The sequence below is a fragment of the Haliotis asinina genome, chromosome 4, assembly GCF_037392515.1.
Source record: "Haliotis asinina isolate JCU_RB_2024 chromosome 4, JCU_Hal_asi_v2, whole genome shotgun sequence".
In the NCBI taxonomy this organism is placed as follows: domain Eukaryota; kingdom Metazoa; phylum Mollusca; class Gastropoda; order Lepetellida; family Haliotidae; genus Haliotis; species Haliotis asinina.
Genome location: NC_090283.1, coordinates 7,255,541 through 7,280,739, shown reverse-complemented (window position 1 = coordinate 7,280,739; position 25,199 = coordinate 7,255,541). Strand labels below are relative to the sequence as shown.

General features: G+C 41.0%; 1 protein-coding gene across 3 annotated transcripts in view; it reads right to left on the bottom strand.

Annotated features, from left to right (window-relative positions):
- LOC137281235 (glycerophosphodiester phosphodiesterase domain-containing protein 5-like) overlaps nt 1–25,199 on the bottom strand; it is a 51,419-nt gene that overhangs the window by 6,608 nt on the left and 19,612 nt on the right. For 2 of the 3 annotated variants that reach the window (XM_067812377.1, XM_067812378.1), the window contains 11 exons: nt 11,394–11,497; nt 10,858–10,951; nt 9,716–9,874; nt 8,690–8,783; nt 5,879–6,024; nt 5,046–5,128; nt 4,575–4,725; nt 3,768–3,992; nt 3,077–3,219; nt 2,193–2,340; nt 1,047–1,129 (listed from right to left, as the gene is read on the bottom strand). In XM_067812377.1, coding sequence (XP_067668478.1) covers nt 1,047–1,129; nt 2,193–2,340; nt 3,077–3,219; nt 3,768–3,992; nt 4,575–4,725; nt 5,046–5,128; nt 5,879–6,024; nt 8,690–8,783; nt 9,716–9,874; nt 10,858–10,951; nt 11,394–11,497 — 1,430 coding nt within the window. Of the gene's footprint in view, nt 1–1,046; nt 1,130–2,192; nt 2,341–3,076; nt 3,220–3,767; nt 3,993–4,574; nt 4,726–5,045; nt 5,129–5,878; nt 6,025–8,689; nt 8,784–9,715; nt 9,875–10,857; nt 10,952–11,393; nt 11,498–23,636; nt 23,726–25,199 lie in introns of those variants that run through there. The other variant, XM_067812379.1, reaches the window with a different exon arrangement.

Below are 25,199 nucleotides of genomic sequence, written 5' to 3'. Positions count from 1 at the left end.
TAAGGCCCTCATATCAGACCACCACATGTGACCTCCGTATACCAAATCCACTGAAATAAGGCCCTCATATCAGACCACCACATGTGACCTCCGTATACCAAATCCACTGAAATAAGGCCCTCATATCAGACCACCACATGTGACCTCCGTATACCTAATCCACTGAAATAAGGCCCTTATATCAGACCACCACATGTGACCTCCGTATACCAATACTGTAAACTGTCTTATTTCCGCGCCTTTAAATTTTCGCGAGTGATGGTCACTAAACCTTTTCGCGCTTTCTTATTTTCGCGAGTTGATCTTACAACAAATTAATGTAATTGATTACAGAATTAATCCTTTTTAATTAGGTGTTACAACAATGAAAATAGAATGTGATTGAGCCATGGTAATCCAGATTAGCCCAACGGTGACACATGATTGAGCAATGACACCTGTATTGTTTTTGTGTTGTTCACTTACCTGAATAGAGTGTATGATATATCTATATTATCGCGTGTTTTTATTCTCGCTACATGTGATCTCAGTATACCAATCTTCAACAACAGGTACACGATACAAATTTGAAACTCATGTCGGCACACTAAATGAGAATAATGGGATCCAGTACATATATGGGATCAAAAACTGGGATTCAAACTCAAAACAGCCCATCCAATCAAGACTAAAGATTTGCACAATGAATGAGTCACTGGTTTCATCAGTTACTATGATACAATTCATAAACTTGAACATTTAGAAATAGCATTGAACTCCATATTAATAAGGGATGCACAATGTTACCTGTTTACCAGTATGTGCCAGTTCAGACTTGCAAGTAATATGTACTGTGACACGCTGATCGAAAAACGGTATTTCGACATGCTCTCAGAAAACTTTGTAAAGCTTGGAAATCGTCTGATATATATTACTTTCGCAGCGCAATATATCGCCATATGAAAATTACTGCAGTACCCACCCCAAACAGTAACGAAAGTGAAAGATCCCATATTTTGTTAAATAAGCCATGTTTTGTTGCATCTGAATGTGAGTGTTGTACATACCTCTGTACAATGAACACCATGATGATCATCACAGCGGACAACACGTCCACGGTCACCCACAGGATCAAGTAGCTGGACGGCACCTGCAACAAACAAACCAATCTGACAGCTCCATGACAATGCAGCCATGATGAACACCAGTGGAAACAAGATTCTGTACAATGAGAACTGACAGGACAACGTTTCGTTTCCGAATGCATTTATGACAAACCCGTCACAACTGGATTGTGCTCATGAGAATAAACAATGATTAACAATGATTAACTGGTTGTTTTAGTAGTGGGTGATGCTTTTCATGTATTGGGAAAGAGAACTTTGACAATGGGCCATTTTGGGGATTATTAGTCATTTTTTGAATTTAGAAAGGGTGACTGCTCTTGCATCAATAGTAAACTTCAAATTTTCAATGGGCTATTTTTTGTTCTAATGCGCAAAATGTCCCCTGCCTGTCCATGGCCTTTGTGGGTGCTCTGATGGGTGCCTTAGCGGGTGTGACGATGGGTGTCGTCTTTGTGGGTGCTCTGATGGGTGTCTTAGCGGGTGTGCCGATGGGTGTCGTCTTTGTGGGTGCTCTGATGGGTGTCTTAGCAGGTGTGCCGATGGGTGTTGTCTTTGTGGGTGTTCTGATGGGTGTCTTAGCGGGTATGCCGATGGGTGTCGTCTTTGTGGGTGCTCTGATGGGTGTCTTAGCGGGTATGCCGATGGGTGTCGTCTTTGTGGGTGCTCTGATGGGTGTCTTAGCGGGTGTGCCGATGGGTGTCGTCTTTGTGGGTGTTCTGATGGGTGTCTTAGCAGGTGTGCCGATGGGTGTTGTCTTTGTGGGTGTTCTGATGGGTGTCATACTGGGTGTGCCGATGGGTGTCGTCTTTGTGGGTGTTCTGATGGGTGTCGTCTTTGTGGGTGCTCTGATGGGTGTCTTAGCGGGTATGCCGATGGGTGTCGTCTTTGTGGGTGCTCTGATGGGTGGCGTCTTTGTGGGTGTTCTGATGGGTGTCATACTGGGTGTTCCGATGGGTGTCGTCTTTGTGGGTGCTCTGATGGGTGGCGTCTTTGTGGGTGTTCTGATGGGTGTCATACTGGGTGTGTTGCTGGATGCATTGTGTTTAAGTGAAGGGTTTGTTTAGGTGTTGATATTGAGCAGCTTACCAGGTGCCAGACTGGAGCCAGGACATTATTCAGCCTGTGGCAGCTGTCGGACGTGACTGACGAGATGCCCATGCACCAACACAGTGAGTACATCCACTCGGAGTTGACTGTCCACATGTTGATGCTGATGTTGGAGGCCTGGTACTCTCTGGAACATAAACAGTTTCAACTGCAGCTCACTACATCGCGGGACACATAGTCTGATACAAGTCAAGAGTCAGTGTGTGAACTGGTTTACCAAGATTTCAGGAATATTAAAGAGGGGACACCAGAAATGGGCTTCACTGACCGAGCATTGTTTGAAGACTACTTTCTTTGCTACCAAAGCATGTGAGGCTAATCCTCAGAGACCGGCTTTAAGGAAGAAATGAGAGAGAAATGTCCACGTATTGATAACCATTACATGGCCTGAAATTAAAATTCCATGCGGGGCTAACAGGAGTTATGTCCCTTACATTAACCAACTACTAATAGAACATTCATCATGCTCATAAATTTTGTGCACAGCAATTAAATATTTCATAATATTATTTGAGATGACATTTGCATATTTTTCTAAAGGAATCAATAAAACATATCTTCAATTCTGATGATGTGCCTTAATTTTTTTTCACATTCAAGCTAACTCAGATTGGGGAGGGTCTAGTTGGTGCATAGTCACACTGTCTTAACTAGAGAAAGAAATTCATTCGAAGACCTAACTGTTCACACTGATTCAGTTTGATGGTACAATGTGTGAAGCCCTCTTCTGGTGTCCTCCTGATAGTGGTATTGCTAGAACATTGCCAAAGGCTGTCTAAAACCGTACTCACTCACCCACTCCACACACGATATCAAAATGTAACAGTATTGTGCCTTCAAATAATCCTTCTGGAATCACTCACTCTATCTGGCTGTCGGTCAGCTCTGTGTACTGGACGTTGACCATGGACATGTTGTCCTTCCTGAGATGGTCAACGGGGATGTAGCGATCTCCAATGAAGGTGACGCCGGTGGGACGGCTGTCCTGGAACTGTAGCCACAAGACCTGCAGCAAGGACATGATACAACTGTAACTCTCACCATCTCATGTTGTGTTATCAGAATTCTGGCGACTTGAACATAGGATATCTGTGATGTCTTGAGTGTGTACTTAGGATATCTGTGATGTCTTGTGTGTATGTACCAAGGATATCTGTGATGTCAACTGTGCGTACCTAGGATATCCGTGATGCCTTATGTGTGTACCTAGCATATCTGTCATGTCTTGTGCGTGTGTGTGTAAGTAGGATATCTGTGATGTGTGTGTAAGTAGCATATCTGTGATGTCTTGTGCGTGTGCGTGTACCTAGGATATCTGTCATGTCTTGTGGGTGACTGCAGTCAAGAAGACGAGATAATATGGATCAAATAAGTGAGAACTAGTTGACAGCACTGCATTTCCTCTATGACAGAATTGTCACAGCAAAGACTGGAAGATTATTAGCCCAGGATAAAATCATTTATAGACATTCTTCTTTACATTCACACCAGGTATGTTTATTGCGGGTATGCTAGATGCCCTTCTCTCACTCATCCAAAGACCACACGCCTTACATTTTGTAATGGGTATCCTGCTTGACTGAGGGCATGTATCGTGTAGTTGACACTCAGGTTGTAACATGGGTGTGAAGGTGGCGGGGCCAAAAGGTCAAAAATCAACACGCTGTCGCTGTAGTTCCTGCCCAATCGTGCAAGTTCCTCCAGTGTAGGCAGTGTTTGATTGGCTACCTGCCTCCTCTGAGCATCGGTCAAGTCCCCAGATGTCCAGAAAGGGTCATTCTGAGAAAAGGTGAAAAACGTTCTCAGTGCTTAATCCACATGCTAGAAAGAATGGAACCTCAGTAGTCTTAATTCTGTTCATCTGTCAGCCTGCCTTTGTGGACTACTAATGCTCACATTATATAACTAAACATTTGATTATCCTTAATACATACATAAATGAGTGAGTGAATTGATATTTAATGTCACATCGGTAATATTTCAGTCATATCATGATGAGAACCATAAATATTATACGTAATAGTGAACGGCAAAAATCTGTCAACAAAGGAGAGTAAAACAACTAGATTATCACAGATAGATATTAAAAACTAGTAATTAAATCTAAAAAAGGTTTAACTATAGATGACGATAAGATATAAAAAAAATGGGCTATAGACCACCAACAACTGAAGGTAGATCACCATACCCGTGTCCATGGAATATATACATAAATCAAGCTAGTACAGTGATTGAATTCTGGCAAATCTCCATCTAAATAGTGCAACAATTCTAAGCTGGGTTTTTAATGGGCATAGTAACTTCAACTCATGACAAAGTCACATATTGAAAGGTGCCCTTCTGTGTTCAGCAAATACTCACTTGTAAAAACCACGAGCCAGCATCCAGCCTTTTCAGATCTGACATGTTGAAAGACGAGGGATCATCATTTACCCGATCAGGGAAAACCTCCTCAATATTTGTTGTCCTCACTAAGCTCTTATCATGGAGGATAAAGGGCACACAGTCAAAACTGAAACAGATACCATAAATTAGTGTTAGTTGGTCTGTTGTTCAACACAAGTTTGAGCAATAATCCCAGATGTTCTGAGTCTGATCAAATCGAGGGCGGAAACAGTCTCTTCTTAAAGTCATTATAAGTCATTCTCTGGTCACGACGGATGCAACAGTCTCTTCTTAAAGTCATTATAAGTCATTCTCTGGTCACGACGGATGCAACAGTCTCTTCTTAAAGTCATTATAAGTCATTCTCTGGTGTCTTCTTAAAGGCATCTAAGAAAGAAGTGTTCAAACAAACAGTCTCTTCTTGAAGTTGGAGGATGTTACACTCACCTGAGCTGCACGTCACTCTCCACACCATACACACCATCCTGGTAGGCAAAGTCATATGCCATCAGTGTATTCTCAGGTAAAATCTATAAGCAGGAAAGGTATGGATCTTAGAAGCCTTGCTGAATATGCAGTCTTCACCATGCCGTGGTGTTGAATGACCTACACCGTCATCACACACCTGGAGCATGTTAGAAGTTGTCAAGATGCATTTCCCCCCAGTTCAAACAATGACTCTACAGATACCTCCATGAGGAGCGGCCTGGAGTTTACATGGTGCAGATATGCAGACTAGCTGTAGCAAATACTTGACAAGAAATTAATACGTATCAGATTACGGTGGCAGGGGATCAACTTTTATTTTCAAAGCCACTTATGATGGTTATGATGGCATTAGATCGTTAATGCTGACTGGAGAATTTATCAAAAAGTCATAAACAGCCTTGAAAGATAACCCTACTATCATTGTGAAATTCAAAGGCTACATTTTCAGCACTTATGAAATGTAATAAATCTATGTTATTTCCAGTTTTAATCCGCAAACAGAAACTACCACATGGAAAAGTAAGATATCATGGTTTGAATGCCCAAAATGAAGACTGACCTGTCCTGGTTGTCGGGTGATAGGATTTTTTAACACCTGTGGTGGCTTAGGGGGGGCGGCCGCTATGAGATTGGGTCTTACAATGTTTAGGTCGAAATATGTGGTATGATAAGAGTGATGTTATAATGTCATGCTTAACTTAAACGGCATTATAAGAGTGATGGCCTGGTGTTATGGCCAGCATGTGGGAATGTATGGACTATGAGAGTAGCGCTGTATCAGCATTACTAACCTCTGATGCTCCTCGGTGGGCTAGTATCAGGGGTTTGTTCGGCAAGTCATCAGCATGAGTGACACAAGGGGAGTTGATGAAGTAAGGTGATATGTACAGTCCTATCATCACAGCAACATACACAGTCAGCCACAACAGCTTCAACGCTGGAACAAAGAGACATTCATTAAATATACAATAATATATCAGGGAAGGGAACACCAGAAATTGATAAGCCAATGCTTCAACCACTATATAATTAAAGTAATTATACATTCTTACAAACAATTATATTATATCATTTGTTTAGATTCTAGGATACTCCTATATTACCTGTAAGGACCCATGGAATCAGTAACAGAGGTTAGGGTACAACTCTTGTAACACCAGTTATCAAGCCTGACTTCACAAGAATTTACAATAACCACAGGTTGCTGGGCAACTCCTGGAATCATCCAAAATGGCTCTGACATGTAGGTGTGTAACAGCTGTACGTATTTTGTTTTCCAATTCCAGAAATATGAAATATAGAGTCAATGACACGTTATTCTTTCCTTGTTTGATTTATGCAACTCTTCCCTACTAAGGTGATTTAAACTCGCGAGGAGGTATCTCATTCAAGTCACGAACCTAGGCCCCAACCTCTCACCAACACCCTATGTAGATCTGGAACCTGATGACATTTGCATGTCAATATATGTCAATGACAATTAGCTGTGTTTGAAGGAGCAATAACCCTCAAGTTAAGCGCACCCTCAGACCCTCAGACCTGATATAGCAATCAGCAACTGCTGGGGTTCCAGTGAAGCCACATCACTGTGGAGTGGGCGTGGCACATAGAGAGCACATGCAGGCAGAACGTGACCCATGGCATGTATTAGAACCTGAGCATGGAAGTCAAGGGGTCCTTGTAGAAGATGTCAAAAGATACAGATGAAAGAGGTCCTTGGATTCACGAACAACAGGAAATGACCTGCTGAACTATTTTGGGAAGGATAACAATACACTGGTGGACAACTTCATTGCTATATTTCGGTGTAGGATCTAATACCGTTGTCAAGCAATTGTTGAACAGTGTGAGGATGGCAAAACATTGTCACAAGGATGAAATAATATAACTAAAAGATATTCCTTATACTTGTTTGACTTTGTAGAAAGTACCGTTGATTCAAATAAAACTGTTTACAATATATACATATTCTGTAAGCTTTATTCAGTTATAATTTCTAGCAAAACTAAAGCATTCAGAACTAGTTCAGAATAATAGCCGTCAGATGCTGTATGTCCCTATACGTGAATTGGCAACTACTCCCACAGGCGATGAACAATTATTTCCCTTATGCCCAGCACTATCTGCAGTGCTGAATAAAGTCTACATTTTCTCGGGTTCTGAATTTCCATTTGAACCCAAGCTCCTTTTTAATGAGTGAGTGAGTTTAGTTTTACGTGACACTTAGCAATATTCCAACTATATGGTGACGGTCTGTAAATAATCGAGTTTGGACCAGACAATCCAGTGATCAACAACATGAGCATCGATCTGCGCAATGGGGAACCGATGACGTGTGTCAACCAAGTCAGCTAGTCTGACCACCCGATCCCGTTAGTCGCCTCTTACGACAAGCTGAGTCGCCTTCTATGGCAAGCATGGGTTGCTGAAGGCCTATTCTACCCCAGGACCTTCACGGGTTTCCTTTTTAATAAACAGGAAGTATTTGCTTCTACCAAATAATATATATTCAGAGAAGAAGCATTACTCTAACAGGCCACCATCATCAGCCTTTTTCTGCTCTGCACAATTTAGCAGTCCAGTATGAATTTCAAAGGTTGCACATGTGTGAAAATGAAAAAAAAAAAAAAAAAAAAAAAAAAATCCAGCTTATTTGAATAATAGTTTCATCCAATAATTTTTCTTTAAATAGTTTCAGGGTGTTAATATTTCCTGTGGAAGTGAGATGGTGTGTGTTCACAACAAGTTGAATCAGTTGTCTCATTACGTGTGTAACAGTAAACATAATGAGACACATCTGTGAAATGAGCACTGCTTGCCCTCCTCTCATCACACTCACAGGTTAGAGGGCATGCAGCTAATGAGGCCAATAATAGCCTGCAAAGGGAGATAACCCTTATTAAAGACAACCTCACACATGTGATAACTGAAACATTAAACAACAGCAGACACTCCCTGAATCTGTGATCCATTTTTTTCTTAAAAAAAGTATACAACAGATGGTATATATAATGATATATGTTATCACTGGTTTTGCTAACAATCAGGCTGGCTACACTCAAGCCACATCACTGTCATGTGCCATGACACATGAGAGAACATGTAGGCACAGAGTGACCAATGACTTGCTTCAAAACTTGTGTCACTAAACTATACTGTCAAGCAAAAGAAAGTATACACTTGAATATTGGATTTGGCCACTCAATCGCAAACATTATCGAAACAAAAGCGAAACACTCTAAACCTTGAAGGTCCCAAACTCTGCTTTAAAGCTACAGCTATTTCAGTGTAAGTAAAGTGAGTTTTGTATGTTTGTTTGTTGTTTAACACTTCACTTTACAATATTCCAGCTATATTGCTGTGGACTGTGATCGGGTCCAGGATCGATTTATTTGCATTTAAATCTGTGGATTTCTGAGGATTTGTGGAAATTTGCCATCTCGCAACAAATGTATGGTTTCAATATGTGTTACAGTGTTAGAAAAGTAAAAGACACCAAACCCTTACAGGGCCTCCCTACATGAATAATCTGAATGTCATATTTCTCAACAATGATTTTGCTTTGATGTGGTGTTAGATGTAATGTCAACATATATGCCTACCCCAATGTGAGAGTTTAAACCACTGAAGGGAGATAATCCATGCCATGAGAGTCATCAGCACAACCGCTCCAATCTGGAGGAAGGGACCCGTAATCTGCAACAGAGACCATCGCACTGATACTTTCAGTCAGAGCAGTCTGTTCAGGTTCCGTCCATCAGCGTAAACCACCATCACAACAATGACTTACATTCCTCCACAGAGAAAGTTTAGTAAGATTCAGTTCACCATTCGTCCTGGATATCTCCACTATATCCTGGATGCACCTACAGCTCCACCCGATGATTTTATCACCTCCCTTGGCTGGCTTTTCATCCAATCAGGTGTCCATGCTGAGAAGGTGAGTGTACCAATCACAACGCACTTTCGCTTTTTAAACTATTGAACTGATTACACTTGACAACACAAATCATGCAGAGGAACTCTGATAGAGGTTGAAGGAGTTGTTGCATATATTTTTTCAAGGTTTCACACCTGTCAATTTGACTGTATGATTTTACCAAAAATCTGAGTCCCACTATGAACAAACTATCGTGGCTGTGAATGCTATTTTTGTTGACATTAGCGAGCTCGGTTGTAATGGCGGCTTAGCTGAGTGGCTACAGTGAGAATGTGCAGCCAGTCAACGGAGGTAATAAAGTCACTGAGCCGAGCCATAGATGTATCCAGGGTATAGTGGAGAGTTATCAGAATGTATTCCCTGGAGATATCAAGGATGAACACCATTGGGTCACCCTATAAGTGTTAACTTCAAATACAAAGCTGAAAGTTCCTTAAGGTAAGTCACTATTTGTCAGTTACCAGGCTTTATTTGTTTGGATTCAGCAATATCCCAGCTGGACAGTGCAAAGCAGAGTTTTTCAAAACGTTTTTGACTTTGTGAACCCCAGGATCAACAGTTACTGCCCTAAAGAATGAAAACACACAATGATGGAAAAATCACTGCAAGAAGGGGGACATTATTATAGCACGTCCCTGAGGGAGAATACAGAACTGGAACAAATGTGGAGGTTATAAAGTCAGCTCACCCTGAGAGAGAGTAATACTAGCGTCCATTCAGACTGCCACATCATCTCCACAGAAACCGTGACGGCAATACAGCCTAGCAGGCTGAAGATGATGACAGCGATGTGGACTGGGTGGATGTAGAGTTGGTGACCGTGGAGGACGTGGCACAGCACCAGGCACTGCAAGCACAGCATTACACAACAGTCAGAGAAGGAAACGACACAAGATCATTGGTAGAAATGGAATCAAAGGGGCTGACTTGAAGCTTATATTAAAATATATCTACTCACAGCATGTCAAATGGTAATATGCTTACTCTGTTTGTTGTTGATTCCACTAGAGCAGTGCAGCAGTATTACAGCAATATGGTGGCTGTCTGTAGACAATCAAGTCTGGACCTGACAATCCAGCACTTATCAAAATCACGAGCAACTAGGATACCATGACACCAACTCAGACAGCCTGACTGCCTAATCCTGTTAGTTGCCTCATATGACAAACATGGGCTACCAAAGACCAGTACCATTTCTGACATGACCGTTTAGTGGCTGGATATATAAGCAAAGAACAGCATGATAACCTCATAGTTTAAATCCAAATGCATAGGATTAAAGAAGTTTCCTAAAAATCAAATGAAGACCTGAAGGGCCTCTGGATGCCCCTACATTTTGAAGACTACACATTACCATACACTTCAATCACTTAATAAAAATAAGATGTTCAAATATACGACATTACTCTCGCACTAAAGCATGGTACAGGGTAGGAAAAGTGTTCAACAAGCCTATACTTCACTGTCATTACAGTGTGTCAGCTTCAAGCACGAGCAGAGCCTTACAGCAAAGGTGCTGACAAGCCTCCTGATGAAATACAGATTTGGTGTTTACAAACTGAACCTCTTATTTGAGACGAACTTGGGATTCAAATCCACAATAAGCTGATTCTGCAAGTATTTGCCTTTCATATGCAAACTTTACCACAAATATTCCAGTCACAGCACCAAGTCTGACCTCAGGGAAATCAGGCTTGGACGTCAATGTGGTGAGCAAATTCTTCAGGCAACAGAATACCCATGTGCTCAAATCTCACAACTTCAGGCCATTTTAACCTAACACAAGGACCTTGGCAGTAAAGTGTTATTCAGTACACTATAGGTACTCACCATGACTATGACGAAGTAGGCAAACACGGCACAGGTGAGACCCAGGATGATCCTGTACCAAGGAATCCATGTCCGAAGAAGTCCAAACATGTGCCTGAAACAAGAAAATAACCATGGATATAGTAAAACCTTGATAATCTGGACAGCATTCCAAACATGTGCCTGAAACAGCAAACAATGGATACAGTAAAACCTTGATAATCTGGACAGCAGTCCAAACATACGCCTGAAACAACAAACAAACCGTGGATATGGTAAAACCTTGATAATCTGGACAGCTGTCCAAACAGGTGCATAAAACAACAAACTATGTTTACAGTAAAGCAAGAAACCATGTTTACCATATATAGTAGCCTTCCCCAGGAAACATCAAGGCTTGACTCAGCACCGTCAAGGCTTCACTAGGTAATGTCAAGGTTTCCACCAGTCTTGTCAAATGATGATACAATATGATGTGTGTCTACTATTCATGTTCATGTCTACTGTTCATGTTCACGTCTAGTGTGTAGTACGTGACAAGAAGGTATTACACTCACCAGTTGAGGTCATCGAAGCTGTTTTTGACGATCAGCCAGAAGTAAAAGTAGAAGATAATGTACAGGAATGTCAGGCAGAAGAGGCTGAACCAGAACAGGTCTCGCTGAAACACAAACGTAAATGTCAAACATAAGGCAGTGTTGGCTCAAGAGAGGGTTTTGGAGTGTTTTGACTCATCAAATTCAGTGAGGATCCCCTCTATTTTACATCTACCCATCTATTTAACATTGGAAGGGGTCCAGAAACATTATTTTCATCAATTTGGACCCACTCAAAATTTCATCCAAATCTAACACTCATAAGGACAGGTTTCCTTGAAACAAAAACGAAAATGTCAAAACACAAGGAGAGGTCTTGCTGAAACACAAAAGTAAATATCAAACACAAGGTAAATGTGAAACACAAGGACAGGTCTACCTGAAGCACAAAGGTAAACATCAAACGCAAGGGCAGGTCTTGCTGAAATACAAACATCAATGTCAAACACAAGAACGCAAACATAAATGTCAAAAACAACGAGAGGTCTTGCTGAAATGCAAATGTAAATGTCGAATGCATAGACAGGTCTTGATGAGATACACACAGAAATGTCAAACACAAGACAGCTTTCCCTGAAATACAAATGTAATTGACAAGCAACAGTATTAGTCTTGATAAAACACTCGTAAATCTGAAACACAAGGACAAATCTTGCTGAAACACAAGGACAAATCTTGCTGAAACACAAACATAAATTTCACACACATGAACAGGGCTTGTAGAACATTTTGTCAGGAAGGGGAGGAGTGGGGGGTACTGGTATGTGTGAAGTCATTTTAGGCATGTAGACATTCTTGTTTAATCCGTCTTTGAGATATATAAATCTCAAACACAGAGGAGCATACTCAAGTCACCAAACATTAGCAAATCAAGGTTTAAGAAACCACAGTGCCATGAAACATGAGACAGTTTCAAACAAACACTTACAGATACAAGCATTGCTACATCACTCAACTTGAGTACTTGTCAGCTGATAAATCATATTCCATATAAACTTCAGATTGCCATGTTAAGTGTTACTCCTGGTAGGAAATTGGGCAGCTAAGACCCGTTTACAACTGTATAAACATTGAGCCTAAAACCTAACACCATGAGCCCAGACCTCATGTGTACAAATATTCCATTCAATCATGTAAGCTCAGATATTTCCATCTCTATAGATTGATGTAACTGACATTTGCTTTCTCATTAATTGTTTTCTGACAAGAAAGGTAAGATATTTATTGCACATATTAATCTCAAACATGAAAATATGAAAACTAAAATCAACCCTGATTCACAGCTGATGGCATGCAGATGTCCATGTATTGAAGCACCTGGGAGTTTGAATTTACAGATCTACAAATGTCTAATGTACAAATGTATTGTTCACTGGACCCCGAGGTCTTACATAATCAATGAAAGAATATTGATATGACACTATCTGAGTCTGCTTAATAGATACATATGTACACATTCAGCAGTAATTACACACAGGAATATTTCAGAGCCGTTTAAATGATTTCAAAGAGTAAGTGGTAATGAAATCACCTCAAAAAGATAATATTTGTACACATGGTAATCTCGTTGGCCACAGAGGAATGATCTAACGTAAGAAGCCCATCTCATAAGCAGTCATCAGGAGCAGCACTGTGTGTTTCATGTGTTTGTTTAACTGTAGCTGATGGACAGTCTGGACTCCCCAAGACTATCACGCATGTGGTACTTCGCATCAGCTTCAGCAACAGTGGTCCCTGCATGTAGCCATGAGAAAAATCCCTCTATTTTGATGAAGTGTGAATGTGACAACCTCAGGTGAACATCAATGCATCTACAGCAGCCAGCCTGTCTGTCAGCCTATTAGCTACAGGCTTGCAATAAACCTACATGGGATGGACTTTCTCTCTACAAAAAGGGGTAGTGGGGAAGTCTTGTGGATAAAGCGTTTGATCGTCATGCCTAGGACATGGGTTTGATTCTACATGGGTACAATGTGTTAAGTCAGTTTCTGGTGTCACCTACTGTGGTATTACTGGAATATTGTTAAAAGCAGCACAGAATAAACTCACTCATTCTCACACTCTCTAAAAATACATAATAATGATTACATCCAATATTATATATTATAAACTAGACCCAGTGAGCTGGCAGATTCAGAACCTGAAGAAATCAAGTGTGGCGTCAGTTTGAGTTTTACATTACTGAAAAGAGAAGAGAAAATGCTACAGCTTAGGGCCTATGAGACTTGGGACTACAATGTGGGACTATAAATTTCACACAATCACTGACAGATAGATATGCATCTCTAAACAGAGGACACACTTCCTGTTAAACAGGAAGTGGAACTTTGTTACAAGTAGTTGAACAATAAACCTGCCACTCTACTGAAATGACTTCCACTGATTACAGTTGACAAGTACACACACTGAGCACAGTAGCTTGTGCTGAAAGGACCTGGTTGTTTGAGGATGAGATCCTGGAGGAACCACTCTAACAAACATATTCATGATAATCACACACCTAAGTTCTTGACAATGGATGCAGACTAAAATCTCTCAATGCAAATAAAACATGTGACAAACACTATAATTTCATCATATGTTCAGTTAATCTAACCGTATCCCCTCATGAATTCCATTTCATTTTCACCATCCCTAATTTTAACACACCTGGCAAGATACCACTGACTTTGAATAAGAACTTACAAAAATCACCACTTTACACAAAAATCTCCCACCTCTTTTACCCTCCCATCCAATGTCTTTTCATGGTCACATAGACAAATCCTTGATACCCTTGCTAAGTTCAGGTCACCTTTATTGGCGTATTTTAATTTCTCTTTACTGGGCATATGGTTTACCAATGAAGACAAATCCTGGATGCTGTGTACATCAATCTATGACCCTACTGTGATGAAAAGCAAGAAAATGACCCTCGCCAAGTTAAAGTGACCTTTCACATCTTATCAGATGTTCTTGCTCCCTATCTGGAGTCCTCCAGTCATGTGTCAGTTGGTATTCAATTCCATACTGTTGCTAATGCTAATCTGATGTTTGCCACGACATGCTATGCATATAGTTCTCTTCACTTGGTTGTGACCCCACAAACCAATGAGGTGTGGAGTAGGAAAGTGGGTTAGTGGGAACACTCTCTGCTGCCTCTTGAACACATTGACACAAGTCTCCTTGCCGACCAGAACATAACCTGCTGGCGTAAAGTCAAGACACAGATGAGATGCAGACTGGAAGTACACTATTGGGAGTTTCCCTTCATCAGAAGACGGCAATATTGCCCTCGGCTGCTCACCAACTCTTACATCTGCCCAATCCTCTCGTCAAGTAATTAAACATTTAAGTGTGTTATTTTCAACGTGTTAAGTTATATGTGATGAAAAGTGAACAAGTGATATTTTTCTCATTTCTTTGTAGAAAATCGTTGAAGTGTTGTTTTATCTGTAAAGTCCATCTCCCCTGCCACTTGGCCTTGCAACTCTCATCCTGTGTTACACGTGTCTCAGCTGAGGCATGGAAGTGAACATGTTATACCCCTCGCAACAACCAATCAAAACTAATGACTTCCACATACGGTCTTATTGGCAGACATTTCAACAAATAGGAAATAAACAAGATAAACAATCACATGTTTGAAAAGTAAAGTGAAGAAGTTAACATTTAAATCAACTTCCAAGGAATGTGCAAGTTGACATGAGATTGTCTGACACTGACTGAGGTGGGGAACTCGAGGCAGCTGACACCCCCCAGCTGTTTACGTCTCATTCCGCACCAACTAGTTATGTACACCTGAGGAATGTCTTCTGCAGATATAGACAAGGTTTAAACATAACCTCTTATCAGAACCCTTACTCTCTTTAAGCTAAAAGCCTTCAAGTTGTGCCCTAAGTAAAAAGTTCATTTTGAACATTTCAGTGGATTCCACTGCATGAGATATTGCAGTCATTCAATCACACTGTACGTCAATCTGTCTCACTTTATCTCAGTATACAAGGTTTGAATTAAACATGAAGCCAAGAGAACTGGATTGCTGTTATTTAAATGATAATTTAAAAAAAACAGACTGGCATCTTTACTGTCCACTTATCTAGACTTGCCTCTTGCACAGAATTACCTACGGCCACAGTATTCAGTCAGCCTTGGAGTAAAGCTACCTCAAGGTGATCACTAGTCTGTCATACAGACCCTGAAGTATATATATCCAAGAAAGACCATGCAAGTCTTGAAAATGTGGCAAGTCTAGATTTCCTTTGCTTCAGGAAATGAAAAAAGTCTCAGGGCTCCATTTCATAGTATTATTCTTTTTTACTATGAACACTTTTTTTCCGTAAAATATGTTCATTTCAGATACTAGTTGTTGGTCTAGGTGATCGCAACTCTCATGCTATCAGTTTCACCCTGAAAAGTCATGGAGGTTTCAGAGACTTTGTAGTGAGTGAGTGAGTGAGTGAGTTAAGTTTAACGCGGCACTCACCAATATTCCAGCTATATTTCAGCGGTCTGTGAATAATCTGGTGTAGACCTGACAATCCAGTGATCAACAGCATAAGCATCAATTTGCGCAACCACGTAAGCAAGCCTGACCACCCAATCCTGCTGGTCGCCTCTTATGACAAGCATAGTCGCCTTTTATGGCAAACATGGGTTGCTAAAGGCCTATTCCATCCCAGACCGTATAGAATCTTAGACTTCACTTTGTGGAACAGGCCCTGATTAAAGTTTAAAGCCACAGTCCCTTTAGAAGGAGGAAAGACAGCAGGAAAAAACATGGATTTTGTTGAGAAGACAACACAATGAGAGGATATGAAACTTAAACATGAAAGACATGGGGCATGGGTCAGTATGTGCCACCTAAACACAGTGGAGGTGACTGAGACGTGGGTGGTGAGTCTCGGTTACCTGCATGTGACATCTCACATCCATGGTGAGATGGTCCTTGCTTTTGAGATGAATCAAGAACTTGCAACATTAGACATGAACAGGTTCATAAATATTTTATAGTTTTTAAAATTGGGCCCTCCTTCATATCAAACTACAAACATCACAGTTCTGACACGCTTCATGTGAAGCATACACCCAATTGAAGACTCGTCTTTCAGACCAGCTGTGATGAAGAATGTTCCCTGTCTGACACAAACAAAACAACAAGCATATTGGCTGACATGGCAAGACCAGTAACTTGTTACACACACCCTCCCCTTGAACATGGACCAACATTTGCCAGAGGTTCCGAAGACTTGTCTGGGTCTGGACAACCCACTTCAATCTCTCCCCATCAACAGGTGGTCAGGCTCTGGAAGAGGCCCACTCACCTCACTGATGTTTCATGTCAGAATCTTATCTCTGTCCAACATTTGGGATGATTTTTTCCCAGGTTGTAGTGATTATGACCCTTGACATACATAAACATACTTAAAACGCCTCTCTTTGAGTGGTCCGCTGCCATCATTGACCTATCTTTTATCTTGCTGTTTCTTGAAGGTTTGATTTATTCTCCATTAAAGGCAAACCCTCCTAATAAGCCATGTGTGTTCCTTGTCTCACCAATAAATAATGGCAGTTGTCAAGGATAAAACTGTTATGGTTTTATATGCATGTACCGTATATGCTCAAGTAAGAGACCTATAACAGTAGGAGTTATGTTCATTGAGAAATACAGTTTACAAATCACAGTTGAAAGCTTTTACAAACACTAAATATTTGTGTTTGCTAGGTGTTTTCATTAAGAACAACCAAATATGGTAATTAATACGTTCTAATATGTTCATATATAGATGGACATTTACTCTCACAAGTACAAATATTTGAAGGTTTTGTTGTTATAATGTCTAAAGACTCTAACCAGTTTAACCAAACTCAGTTAATGTTGTATACTTGTTGGGGAATTACTGATCAGTTTTGTGTTTCAGACTCTCTGTGTCCATTGCTTTATTTCAAACGGCATTAACGGACAGGACATCAGGTAAGACTACAGGTCAAAGCATGGAGATGTGGCTGACGGCAAATCACTGTATCCCAGCTGCATGGGCTAATGTTCATACTATCAGTCACTGGATTGTCAAATCACATCACATCAATGTTAAGCTTGTTCACCAATTGTCCATCCCAACAATATCATGGCACGGGACACCAGAATTGGGCCTCACATATATCCATGAGGGTAATCAAAGCCTGACCTTGGCTTGAGTGTGACGAGCAAACCCCTTCACCTCAAGGCTACCCACCACTGATCACAATGTGAATCACTGGATTGTCTATTCCAGACTTGATTGTCTACAGACTGATGCATCATCACCCATGCTTCTAAAATCAGGGTAAGCATCTTCAGCCCATGCCTGTGGATCCCCTCATATATCTACAGCCAATCTGCAACTTCCTGCCACATCAATGTCTGTGCTGTCATCGCTACACGTCCAGGTTATCTCCCATGTCAGGAGGTGCCATGTGTTCCTTCTAATGTGTGGCACAGTCAATCTGGAACTGATGAGGACCTGCCTCTTCTGGAATCGGTCTCTTCCTGCTGTTTATTGCTGATTACTGCCTTGAGTTAAACTGGTTTCATATTCATCTGAATATATATAAGTCAGAGGTTCAAGTTGTGGCACAGCTTCTGATTTGCCATAGTCAGGGAGATGTGTCTCTGCATGGAAGGACTGTTGACAGATGTCACTGTCAACAATGTCAAAGGCACTTCACATTTACTGGTTAAGTTTAAAATGAAAAGAAAACAGGAACATTTGATGACAGCATGATGATAGACTCATGTGCACAGTAACTGTGGTAAAACATTTTGAAATTATCACTTTCAAGACAATTTCTTGCACAACAAACTGGATCAACCTATGAACAAACATGTACACATTTGCCCATCTGGGTTTGGGAGAGACTGAGTGCTACATTTCTGCTAAAGTAGTCGACTTTGTTAAGAATGTTTGTCAGTTAAACATTTCATGTGTAGCATTTCAATGCAAGAAAACAACATTTGAAGAATGTTGCTACATAGCTAGAAATACTGGTTTCTCACTGAGGATGCCCATAAATTTTGTTGTTGTTGACAAATTAGCATATTTCCCTGGATTGTATTTACGAAAAAAGTTATATTACTTATAAAGTACTATATTACTGATACTGTCCTCTGTTTTCATTTAACTACTTGGGTGCCTTAGTTTCCTATATGAGTGGTACTTTCTGTATTCTGGGGCTCAGTACAGTACTAGCTGTATTCTGCAACATAGTACAGTTACGCCTGTATTCTGGGACAGAATCAGATGAATTGCAGGACTCCGTAAAGTACTGACTGGGTTCTGCAACTTGGTATGTCATAGGTTGTATTTGGGGGCTGAGTAAAGTACTGGCTGTATTCAGGGGATCAGTACAGTACAGGGTGTATTCTGGAGCCGAGTCCGGAGCTGAGTACAGTACTGGCTGTATTCTGGGACTCCGTACAGTACTGACTGGGTTCTGCAACTTAATACGGTACAGGCTATATTTTGGGGCTGAGTACAGTACTGGCTGTATTCTGGGACTCCGCACAGTACTGACTGGGTTCTGCAAATTAGTACGGTACAGGCTGTATTATGAGGATCAGTACAGTACAGTACAGGCTGTATTCTGGAGCTGAGTCTAGGGCTGAGTACAGTACAGGCTGTGTTCTGAGCATCAGTACAGTAATGGCTGTATTCTGGAGCTGAGTACAGTTCTGGCTGTATTCTGGGGCTGAGTACAGTGCTGGCTGTATTCTGGGGCTGAGTACAGTGCTGGCTGTATTCTGGGGCTTACTACGGTGGAGGGGCACCCAGCTTCAGTGAGTGCTACTGACAATGTTTAACAGAACACTGACAAATGACCATGGCTGCCTTGCAATGGGGAGATTGGTGTGGAATGTTAATTGGGTGGAACTTCATAAATCTCTCACCGCAAACCATGATTGATGATACTACCAATTGAAAACAGAATTTATAAAGTAATTACTTGACACTGCCTGAGCTTCACTCAATGCAGGAGACTTACAGTAAATGCAGGAGGTGTGATTTGAGCCTGTTTATATCACCAAGAGGTTTATCAGTGAAAGTTACAGAGTTAACTCCCTTCTGGATGACAGGGCGCTATGTGTGGACAAGCTGGACCATACATGCCACACAGTCCCCGGCTATGACTCACTGGGTTCTGTCCCTTGTGTGGAGTGGTGGGGTAGCACTGTGGTTGAAGTGTTCACTAGTCACTCTGAAGACCTGGGTTTGATTCCCCACATGAGTACAATTTGCGAAGCCCATTCCTGGTGTCCCCCAGCCGAGATATTGCTGGAGTATAACCAAAACCACCTTTTCCTTTAATCTTACCCCAAAAAGTAAAACAAAAAATTGAAAAAGAAATATGTTGTGCACTGATACATGATTGTCATGACTGTCTAATGCAGTTTTCTTAATTAGACAATAGTGCACAAAATACCCAGAAAATGTTACTATTCTGCTATGCAAGTTACTACAAATTTAGTATATCTCCAGATCTCCAGTTTGATGAGCAAACGTTTGAACCACTAGGCCACCCCTCCGCCCATATTTGTGACTCACAGTGCCTACAGAAAGATGAAAGTGTATAATCTCCCCATTAACACTAACAACGGCACCTCCTGAGCTAGCTAGCCATGAAGGTGGGCCTATACATCTCCACTTATGTGAAAGGTATATGACAATCACCTGGATCTCCATCCACGACTCCTGACAATGTGTTCCACCAACTGTAAGGACTAAGATCTGGGCAAGCGGAAGACAGGAGAACAATGCTTCCTGAATTCTTACACTCCCTGGTTGTATGTGGCACACTGACTCAGTGGATACTCACACTGAGTGGGTGACACATCTATTTTGGTTCAAGACTGACCCCAAAGTGCACTTGTCTCCCCCAAAATAGTCTACATACTGACATGTCATAATTAACACTGACAGACTGAGTCGACCATTCCCTTACATCATTATTTAGTGTGCTTGAAGTATCATAACTATCCATCTAGGGCTTTGAGAGTGAGTGAGTGAGTTTAGTCTTACGCCACTCTCAGCAATATTCCAGCTATATGGCGGCGGTCTGTAAATAATCGAGTCTGGAACAGACAATCCAGTGAACAACAACATGAGCATCGATCTCGGCAATTGGGAACCTATGACGTGTCAACCAAGTTGGCAAGCCTGACCACCCCATCCCGTTAGCCACCTCTCACGACATGCATAGTCGCCTTTTATGGCAAGCCTGGGTTGCTGAAGGTCTGTTCTACCCCGGTACCTTCACTGGTCTAGGGCTTTGAGGACTCTTACAATCAGTCCCTGAATGTACATACTGGCCACGTAAAGAAATTGGGCACAGAGAAAATGCTTTCAGAATTGGAATGCAGCACAGCAAACACGAAATGATGTGGCCACTTTTTAAGTTGAAGTATCGACCACAACAAAATGTCAAAGGAACATGGTCAATATCGGTAATGATGATGACAGAATTTCAAAATCAAATATGGGGGCACGCGACAAAGTCACAAATTCAAGAAATGGCATGACCATGACATTGTGTAAGAATGGGATTGTGGTCTGGAACCTGGGTCACAGATGAGTGATCTGAGGTCATCTGTACAGTCTGGGCGGTGGTATTCCTGGATGCCCAGAACATGGGTGGTCAGCGACATCATTAGTGTTCTGATAATGCCTGACCAATGTAGATATGGTACTGTGATGGCACTGGAAATGTGCTGCCACCTGTTGTTGGCTCATTCCTGCTTCAGTCATTCCAATGGACTCATGACATTGAGCAGATGTTAATCTTGGCATGATGTGCATGTGACTTCTCATGTGAATTTGTGAAGGTTTGAGTGACCAAAGATTGAGCTTTTGACACTGATAGCAATTTCACATGTTGTGTGCACCTGCACAGGCTGAACTTGCAGCAACACGCGGCAAGACAATAGGCCAGCATCAATGACATCACGTCGTCTGGCATACGCATGAGCATTTGACTGTCTCCAATACTCGCTGTGTTCAGACCTGTATTAATGCGTACAGATACTGTGTGCCTATATTCATATTTTTGGTGTGCAGAGTTTCTCTAGGTGGCTTGTATACAATTTTGATAGAAACAAAAAATCCTTCTAGATGGAAAAAAGCCCCAGAGAGATGGGTGATTCAGAACCTAATGAAGTCTAAACTTGCTTCATGTTTGGATTCAGCACTGCAGGAAGGGCTGGGCAGAAGGGAAAAGTGCTGTTCAGGGACTGTAAGACAGACTAGGGTTTGAGAGAGTGTGTGGGATTTTGGGAATAGGCAGAATCTCTTTTTCACACTCTTAATCTCATGAGCAGATGTTAATCAAAATGACTTTCTCCCAGTATTAATTTGAACAAAAACATGTGCATTCCAGACAGAATTGGTCAGGTGGGAAGTCCTAGAGACGTCGACCTTCATCGTGCATCCCTCAGAAAACATCTGCAAACTGGGGATAAGACAAAACACCTTGATGTCATCCTCATTCCGAGTCTGTTTGATTATCACTGTTACCGGGATGACAGATGTGTTTTCCTGTCCAGGAGTTCCGTGTATTGACAACAGCAGCAGGTTACTCCCACAGGGATACATCCTTCCATCACACTGCTTCCCATGCTGTTATCTCCTCCGTCTGACAACTAACTGCACTCACAGAAGGTCACAGCCAGCACACACACAGGGACACAAAGATTGATGGTGACACAGGCACTTGTAAATAGTGAGTGAGCCAGTGAGTGAGTGAGTGAGTGAGTGAGAGGATGGGTGGGTGAGTGAGTGAGAGAATTACAGTTTTACATTGCAAGCATTTTTACAGTTACATCATATGAATGACCAAGTTAATTTATTGCAGCAGTGAAAACCAATAATGTTCCATAAATGCACATTTAGTGGTGTTTACAGTGAGGTCTAAGATGCATTCCAGCTTTGATAATACTCCCCTTTCATTAAAACTCAGAATGAGTTGTTTCCAAAATGTCTTGATAAACAGCTGATCAGAGCTTCATTTCTTAACCATCACGATTTCCTAAATATTTATAGCTCTGAAATGTCAAGGAGGAGAATGGTGACAAACTGAGTTTAATATCTGAGAGCTACTGTGCAGCAAAAGGACACACCTCTTTACAGTGAACTGCAATGTTTTATACAAGCCAACCCTTCCCTCAGCTCAGATACATGTATGCCTGGATACACTGATCTCAATACTGATATACACTTAAGTTTAAACAAAACATTTTACAACCTGCTGAAAACACAACATGTCATATCCAGCTTGCACATATGACAGCATGACAACATAAGGACATGTAGGGACAGATGCTGTAGGATATTTCAGCTATGTAATATATCTTCCTGGAGTCAGTCAGAAACTGGGGCCCATCTGTTCCTCCTGTGAAGTGATAGTGGTTTAGAATCAGTTTATGAAGCTGTAAAATATTGCAATCTCATAAACAACACTAATGAAGATGATATGTCAAGACAGTTAGTGTTTGGGTTATTTTATTGTGCTATCATGTCTTTAATGCTGAACCAGTGTTTACAATAACCAGGCAGATGAGATAGAAGACATACAGGATTATTTACAAATCCAATGAAGAATTGCCCACAATATGATATTGACCAGGCAACACTAGTCAACACTGATGGCGATGTTTATTTTGCTGATCTCATCCAGATACACAGGTTTCAGATTTTGATTAATGGTCTTGGCAGCTTGTGAAACAATCTATCTTGGTCTCTAGGTCTACATGACGGCAGAACACTAAAGCTACTGAAGACACATGCAACATCCATATTGAGAGGTGATGAGGGAGGTGCAACAACTGAAGCCTCTTACATTGATACCGTCACTGATCACTTTCATGATCTCCACAATAGACCAACACTTAGTCACTTGAAATATGTAATTTTAATTGAATCAGAAAACTCCATTTGAGAACCTCATTGAAAAGAAACCCTTTTGAACCGGGGCAACCTGGGCCATGTTACTGTCACAGCAGTACCACGACCCTATCACGTCTTTGGCTTGATGAACTAACGCTTTCACCACTAAGCTAACCCACTGATCCAAGTCAAATCTTACAGAAAGTTTGACACTTTCTTGTAACTCATGGTGAGGAATTGACAGAAATCCAGATAAATGAGAATATAGTTTTAACAGATTCTACTGTAATAGAGTAGAATGACAACTCACCATCTTGATGAGACATTTTCCAAAATCCTTCACCTTAGTCCACATTGTCACAAATTATGTCCAACACTGACAGTTAATGTCGTTAACACAATGAGATTATCTCCTCAGATAACTGTTTTCATATGTCCACAGTTTGTGTCATTAACACAGTGACAGTTTGTCAGGATGTGTGGAGGTAGTTCCAGTGACTGGTCATTGAGATTGACCTGCATCTGACCTCACAGATGACCCAATCAGTAGGAACAGATGAGTGCTTCAGGAAGTCTTACACATGTAACACTCCACACTCAGTCTAAGTCCAGTATCAGCTTCATGACAGTCTCTCCCCACCAGAAACAATCCCAGGTCGATCACTCCCACCAGTAACCTGATAACCCACACATTTACCAGTGTTTAGAGTCCAGCAGAAGTGAAGGGTCTTTGTCAAGATTGTAACACTATATGCGAACAATAAGTGGGGTCAATGCCAAATAAAACTTCTTACTTCCACTACTGTCTTCTTGTTTGGGATTCAACTTCATATTTTAAGAATCCATGATTTTCTATCTAAACAATATCTTTTATTCCCTTAATAATCAAATAGGTTGTGGAATTCCGTTCCCAAAGATGGAGATCTTTAGCATCCCCAAGACATAAATCTACCTAGAGTCAACATACTAAATAATTCATATCAAGAACAAAGAAACAATACTTTTTCAAAAAATTATGTTTGTCAGAAACGTTTAATTACAATCCATCACTAACCAACATTAACATTAGAAGCAGAATATTACTGAACAACAAAAATGGAGGTCACAAATATTTCTGGGAATATCCTTATGGTACTGAACACTGGGAAATACAGCCCGGTACATGGCAATAGTCTCCTGTATGAGAAAAGCAAAGCAAAGTTAACTGATGACTCTTATGTCTATAATACTTGAAGTCTAGACTGCCTCACCATTAAATGAGGAGATTCTCAGTGCTCTTGCCAAAATCTTCAAATATTTAAATTTACGATCTTGCCAAAATTACAAGAATCTGTATCAAAAACATCACACTCAACAAAGATAATTATCCTTAAACTTGTCAATACTGTACTGATCAGCTTCAAAAATACCAGTTTCTAAATAACACTCATGGAATTTAAATTTCAGAAAATTGTCTGCAGTAATGGGCACAAGTCTGGCTACATGTGGTTAAAAAGTACTCTAGCACAGTGATCAAGATTATCCACCAGATACTATTTCCCTCTCATCAAGTGATAGTATCAATTCCAGAGCTAGTATCTTGTGTCGGATTGTCACGTATCTCAGTCTGTCAAACACAGCCTGTGAAAGTCATTAAGGATAAGCTGGCTGCCTTCCTTCTATTATCTTCATTAGTCAACAATGAAGAGTTGTCCCAGTCTACATAGAGGCAGCCAATAACAAGACTTGCTGGCAGACAATCAACAAAGATACACAACATTACCCAGATACAGTCCTGTTTTCACAGTTTTTCCTGACTAATAGTTCTCAATGTGTTTTGACATGAATAAAAGCTGAGTAAACACAGAAACATTACATTGAAGTTCTAGCAATG